The sequence below is a fragment of the Apis dorsata genome, unplaced genomic scaffold (assembly GCF_000469605.1).
Source record: "Apis dorsata unplaced genomic scaffold, Apis dorsata 1.3 scaffold_169, whole genome shotgun sequence".
Classification (NCBI taxonomy): Eukaryota; Metazoa; Arthropoda; class Insecta; order Hymenoptera; family Apidae; genus Apis; species Apis dorsata.
The window spans coordinates 1,465,288-1,471,598 of NW_006263457.1; the positions used below are offsets into that span (position 1 = coordinate 1,465,288).

General features: G+C 34.0%; 1 protein-coding gene across 1 annotated transcript in view; it reads left to right on the forward strand.

The window, feature by feature from the left end:
- Positions 1-3,942: 3,942 nt before the first annotated feature.
- The window catches only part of LOC102679620 (otoferlin-like), a 13,706-nt gene continuing 11,337 nt past the window's right edge, over positions 3,943-6,311 (forward strand). The window contains exons 1-5 of the mRNA XM_031509674.1: positions 3,943-4,107; positions 4,193-4,334; positions 4,442-4,595; positions 5,310-5,478; positions 5,562-5,751. Of these exons, the coding sequence (XP_031365534.1) occupies positions 3,943-4,107; positions 4,193-4,334; positions 4,442-4,595; positions 5,310-5,478; positions 5,562-5,751 (820 nt within the window). The remainder of the gene's footprint in view (positions 4,108-4,192; positions 4,335-4,441; positions 4,596-5,309; positions 5,479-5,561; positions 5,752-6,311) is intronic.

The following is a 6,311-nucleotide window of genomic DNA, read 5'->3' on the forward strand; positions in this document are numbered from 1 at the left end:
CTCCCTTTCCATCTTGCTTCTTCTTTCCTCTATTCACAAGGGTCGCTTTCTTTTCTTTTCCTTTCTCTTTCTCTTCTTTTGTTCCGTTGGTTTTTTTATTCGTCCGTTGGTTCGATGCTGTCGTCGAATCTAGTGCTAGTTAGCGCGATAATTTCGTGTCGCGGATTATAGGTACTCGTCGAAGGGTTCACACGATTTCTAAAGTATTTTCTTCTAAGAATCGTAATTTTCGTTTCGAAGAGGAAAGTTACGACGTTCAATGAATCTATCTTCGAAATAGAGGTAGGAAATTTAGGACAAAATCAATAAATGCAAAATGTACGCGTAAAATCGAAAAAACTCTTCTTCGAATCTCCTCTCACCGAAACGATCTAAGAGAATGGAAACGAACGGTGAACGGGAATTGTAGCAGGAGGATCTCTTGTCTATCGAAATAGAAAATTTAGATGGAAATTCGAGAGGTTAGAAGCGTTAGGATTCTCATTCCTAAAAGTCCCGATCGCTCGCCACCCTCGATAAATCACCGGCCGGGTACAATTAGCGAAAATGCATGGCGCGATTTGCGGCGACACGCCGAATGCCGAGTGCTCAGGAACGGCGGGGATCCGCGTAAAGACACGTGTCGAAATAAACCGCGTGCCTATAATAGCTTCTGAATTGCGCGTGCACGCCCCATACGATATTCCGCGCGTTTCTCTTTCGTGCACCACGCCCCATAGAGAAAACCTGGGCCGTGCCGGGGGTCCATCGAAACGACGTGACGTTTTTATCCTTGCAGGCTGTCCACGACGCGTGTCATCGATACCGCTCCATTAGAGGAAAAGTTTATACGCGACTCGATCGTTTGGAGGGAAATTGCGTCGTTCGACAGGAAGATGAACGCGATTATTATGCCATTATTACACCACGTTTCCTCGCGAGTGAGGTGAAGAGACATCTTGGACGATGTGACTTTTTTTTTTGGATTGGATCCTGTATGTGGTTTTTTTTTCCTCCAGTAATTTTCTTTCTTTCATTTCAAATATATTGTTTCAAATTTTTCTCGATTACGTGAATTATTATGTTTAATTCATCCTCGTTGGAACGCTAAGTAAGAGGGTGGTTGTAAATCAGGTTGTTCTTACAGGTTTAATTGAAGTGCTTGAATATTTTGTTCTTCGTATCTTGCTCTTGTTAAAAATTGATTTTCTTCGTTATAATTCGAATCGATGTATTCGTTCATGTCCCCTTAATAAAATTCTATATTTTCATAATTTTTTCATAAAATCGGTTTATCGTTCGGTTAATCGATTGTCGCTGAATTATTCAGAAGGCGAATCTATAATTCATTAAACGGTACGAGTTGCGGTATGATCGCCGCGAAACTCGTGGACTAATTTCGATTCGCTGATCGATAGTCGTTGCTGTGATAATCAGGGGAATAAATTGAAGCGCGCCATCATTTTTATTTACACACCGGTACGCAAATTGACGTGTGAAGTACACACTTGTATCTGACAGTTCAGGCCGGTAACATGAAGTAGCTGGTAGAGAAAAGTTCCCGTTCAATTCGTTCGAGAGGAAATCGTGTATAAATATTAGAAATCACGTGTTATTTCTCACGATATTAAAACGCTAAGATTATTTACGATTATCACGATTTTAATTTATTTGATTTAATTTATTTTTCAAAGAACAGAATAGTACGATTTATTGATTTTTCCCTTGATACGATAAAATTCGATGGAGTTTTTTTTTTTTTTGTACGCCAGATAGAAGATTTTTACGAAAATTGTATGGGATCGCTTTAATTGGATTTATTCGATTATTCGGTTCAATAAACAGGAAAAATTACTTTAGAAAAGTCAGCGTTAAATTCGACGCAACGAACGCTCTTGGGGGCAATGCAATTCTGCAGATTTATGATTACCATGAACGCTTCGATGGATGATTTTTTTTAACACGTTCGAGAAAATTTATAATAAGAACGGTGAAAATTCGAATTTTATATCGAAACTTTCGTGTAACTGCAAAATTTTATGGACACGAATGTATTAAAATATTTATAACAGTTGGTAAAGGATCAATAATAATGTCGATAAAACAGAATGAAAGATCAATTTCTGCTTTACTGTTTTACCTACTGTTATACTGACAGAATTTTTAGGACTTGAAATTACCGAGAGTGGTTTATACAGAGACTTATCGTTATGTTATGAGATTTAATATTCTATGAAATATTAAGAAATACGCAAAAATAAAATTTAAACGACAACATTAAAAATTATATTCAAATTACCTATTAAATTTATGAAAATCCAATAATTAAATAATAGTTGAAACAATATATTCGTGAAAAATAAAATTCCATGCTTCCAAACGACCAACCATCAGAAAAACAAAGTTTCCAAACGACCAATCATCAGAAAAACAAAAATACAATGACTCACCATTAGATGAAAACAAAAACGTTGTTACGAAGCAAAAGGACGCAATATTCTACGATGACTATGAACATCTTACGAAGGTCTTCTAAAATAATATCTGCAAAAATAAATTATAAAGATACATTATAAAAATTAATTTAAGAAATAAGTAATTAAAAAATTCTAAAATAGAATAAGAAATGTATAACAAAAAATTAAATAAAGACTTAAAATATAAAAAAGAAATTAATAAAAGGGTTAAATAAATCTATATAGATAAAGAAAGTAAATAGTGAGAGAATGATGAAGATATATTAAAAATTGCGAAATTAGCGCCATCTCTAGAATGCCATAAATGAAATTAATAAAGAAACTAACAGACAAAGATAGGAAACAGTGGGAGAAAGACAGAAATAGAGCAAGAATTGACTATCAACGCCATCTTTTACGTGTCAAATACATTTCTCTAAAGGCACTTAAAAAATGGCGCTACTCCTTAACTATTCCTTAATTGTTACATTAACTTACTCTGCTTTTGGAGTTTGTGAAGAAATATCCTTAACATTTATAGATAACACTGTCACACCGATAATTCAATAGCCTCCTTCTGTCCACGACAACGAAATGTATCTTCTCACCGCGAATAAAATGCGCAATATCGTCACAGTCGTAAATAATCACATATATACTATAAATACTCGCAAAAAAAATACATGCACTTTAAACACACGCGAATATATATATTTTAGACACTCATAAATAAAACGTGTGTATTTTAGAAGCAAAAATTATGCACGATTTAAAATTATATTGAAAATCGACGTGCGCAATACCAACGCGTGTAAACACGACCCCGGTCGAAGCGGAACTGTGCTCTATCCCCACTCGGTAAGTCGTTCGACGGGTAAAGACACGCGCCGATAACGACGCAAATCAAATATTTACTAATATTTCTTAAGTGTGAAATATTTCGATTTTACAATTTTCAATCTTATACGATTAATTTATTAACTTTATAATAAAAATTACTTATGTATAATAATTTATAAATTTTTAATTTATTATATTTATCGATTTTATAAATAATTTATTATTAAAATTTATCGTTTTGATATTATCGTTTGATATGTGACAAATAATTATTATTAATTTAATCATAAAAATTGAAAATAAAAAAAATTTATAAATTATCGTGATTATTGATTATTATATTGAAATAATACAGGAATTTTTCTTACCCTCTCGTACATATTTTTGCACTTTTAATAATATCTTTCTATTGAATCGATTAATTTTAGAATTTCTTGTTATCGAATAAATTCGCTAAAAAGAAGAAAAAGAAAAAGAAATATAATCCGATTTAAATATTTTTTGGTTTTATTTTTTTGGAGATATAAAATCAAACGATAGTAAAATCAAAATCGAATATATTATTAATTAACTATACGCAAATAATCCTATGAAATTTGTCAAACAAACAGACGATACGTCAAATAGGGAGAAGTGCACTACAAACAATCGAGTATATCGAAACGCGATGAGCCCCAGGAAATATCGTCAAAATGTTTATCAGGTTTGCGTAAATATTCTGAAAGCGAGACATTTACCCCAAAATGCAAATTCAAGGGTGGTGGTTAGAGTGGGAAAGAAGAAGAGAAAGACCGTGATTCGCAAGAAAACGGACTCTCCGATCTTCAATGAGGTGAAATTGAAAAAAATTCCTCGTTCCGAAGAAACTTCCCCCGAATTCTTCCCTATTTATTAAATTCTTTAAATTGTACTTGCAGTACTTCGTGTTCGATCTTTTATGCGACTTAGACGAACTTTTGAGCACTAAAATTATGATAACCGTGTACGTGAAAAGTTTTCTGTGTTACAAATTTCACGGAAACGCGATTTTCGAAGTTGCTCTGGTGTGGGATCAACCAGGTGATGCGTAAAATTATTCAATTCAATTCTTCGGTTTACTGATGATTAAATTGATCGATTCTGATATAAAATTTATTGAATGATAAGATGGATTAAAATCGATACAGATCGTCATTATTTTCACAAATGGGCAATGTTGACAAATCCGAAGGATCTTTCAGCGGGGCCGAAAGGCTACGTTAAATGTAATATAGCGATTAATGTAAAGGGAGAGAAAATGAAAGTGCATCCGGAGACAGAGGGCGAGGACGACATCGAGGGGTAATTTTATTTTTTCTTTTACTTTAAAACATACTGTTACCTGAGTGATAGTACTTATTAATTACAAGATATTAAGAACTTTCTAATGGAGGAAGAAACTTTGGACGTGTTTCGCGAATCAAATTAAAAATTACTGGACCTTTTACCGGACGCTAATATTGTTCGTCATAATCGATACCTGGCCCGACGAACTTTAACGCAACCCCATCAAAAAGTGCTCTAATATTTATTGCATTAAAATTCAAAATTCTTCTTCTTTTTCACACACCGTCGCGTCTTATTTCCAACGTACATTTTAAACCGTTATTTCACATCACACTCGTATAAAATTATGTTTAAAATTAATCGGAAAAAAAAAAAAAATTCTCAAATACTCGTCGAATTTGAATCGTCCATTTTTTCAATCCCAAATCGAATATCGATTGTAATAAAATAAAAAAAAAAAAAAATCGAAGATCATATTTGATATTTTGCATAGATTTCAAAATTCTCAATGTTCTCGATCTATAAATTTTAACTCTTAACCGTTCATTTACATACATATTGCCAGCCTTCTCTCGATGATGGAATACACACAGACACCCCTTTTTTTTAAACGTTACACGATGTTCACACGCGACGCGTGTTACGAAATCGATTCGGGAATTGCCTCCGACTCGAAATGCACGGGCTCGCTCGCGAAGGCCGATTAATGGAAATCGAATATAATTACAGGAACCTCTTGCTGCCGGTCGGTGGCGAATTTGTAGCCTACAGGCAACGAGCTTTGTACATTTTTACGATTTATCGGGCCGACGGTTTGCCAGACATGAGCAGTTTCTGTATGAAAAGTGATTACGAGAATATCAATCCGTTTGTGCAGATATCGTTCGCCGGGATGAAGGTTAATCGGATATTAATATAATTGGATATTTACTTTCCCTCTCGAAGTAAGCTCACCTTCTACAATACCTTTGATATTTCCAGCAAACGACAAGGGAGGAGTGGCAAACATACAAACCATTTTTCAATCAAAAGATCATATTCAATGAAATGTTTCCATCTCTTTGTCAACGTGTCAGGATAGTTATTAAACATCGCGTTAACACTTGTCGAACGTGCGTAGTCGCCTCTTACATCCTAAATCTGGCCAAAATTTTCCATTCCGGAAAGTACGGTAAATTCGAATAATCTTAATTCGTATTTATTTTATTGAAAATTGATCGAACGATAGAGTAGAGTTTAAAGTAACCCTTCGGGAAAATGATGAAAAATTCCTGTTCTGGAAATTAATAATATAACCATTGCTCGTATTCTGGAAAAGCTGATCGAGCATTAAGCGGTAAAATAAACGGAAAAAACCGTGTTGAAGAACAACATAGGGAGGGAAGAAAATAAAGGGAAGAAACGAATTGGAATCGATAAATTAAGAGGGCGAACGATCGTACGTAAACGAAATTCAAATAACCAGTTGCAAACGAAACATTGATTAACCGTGGCCATGTTTCCACCGTTCTATTTGTATTTTAAATTCTTTCTTCATCCTTTTTTCGTGTAACTCGTTTGCATTTAATGCGATATGCAATGTCGCAAACGTTGGCTCAATTCGATTTTTTCGCTTTTTTCTTTCCTCCATTTTTCAATTCTATTTCGATCGTTCATATTTCGATATTTCAACTATTTCTTGGTTTTTATTGCGCTTCTTCTTCTTCTTTTTTTTTTTTTTTTGCAAAATGA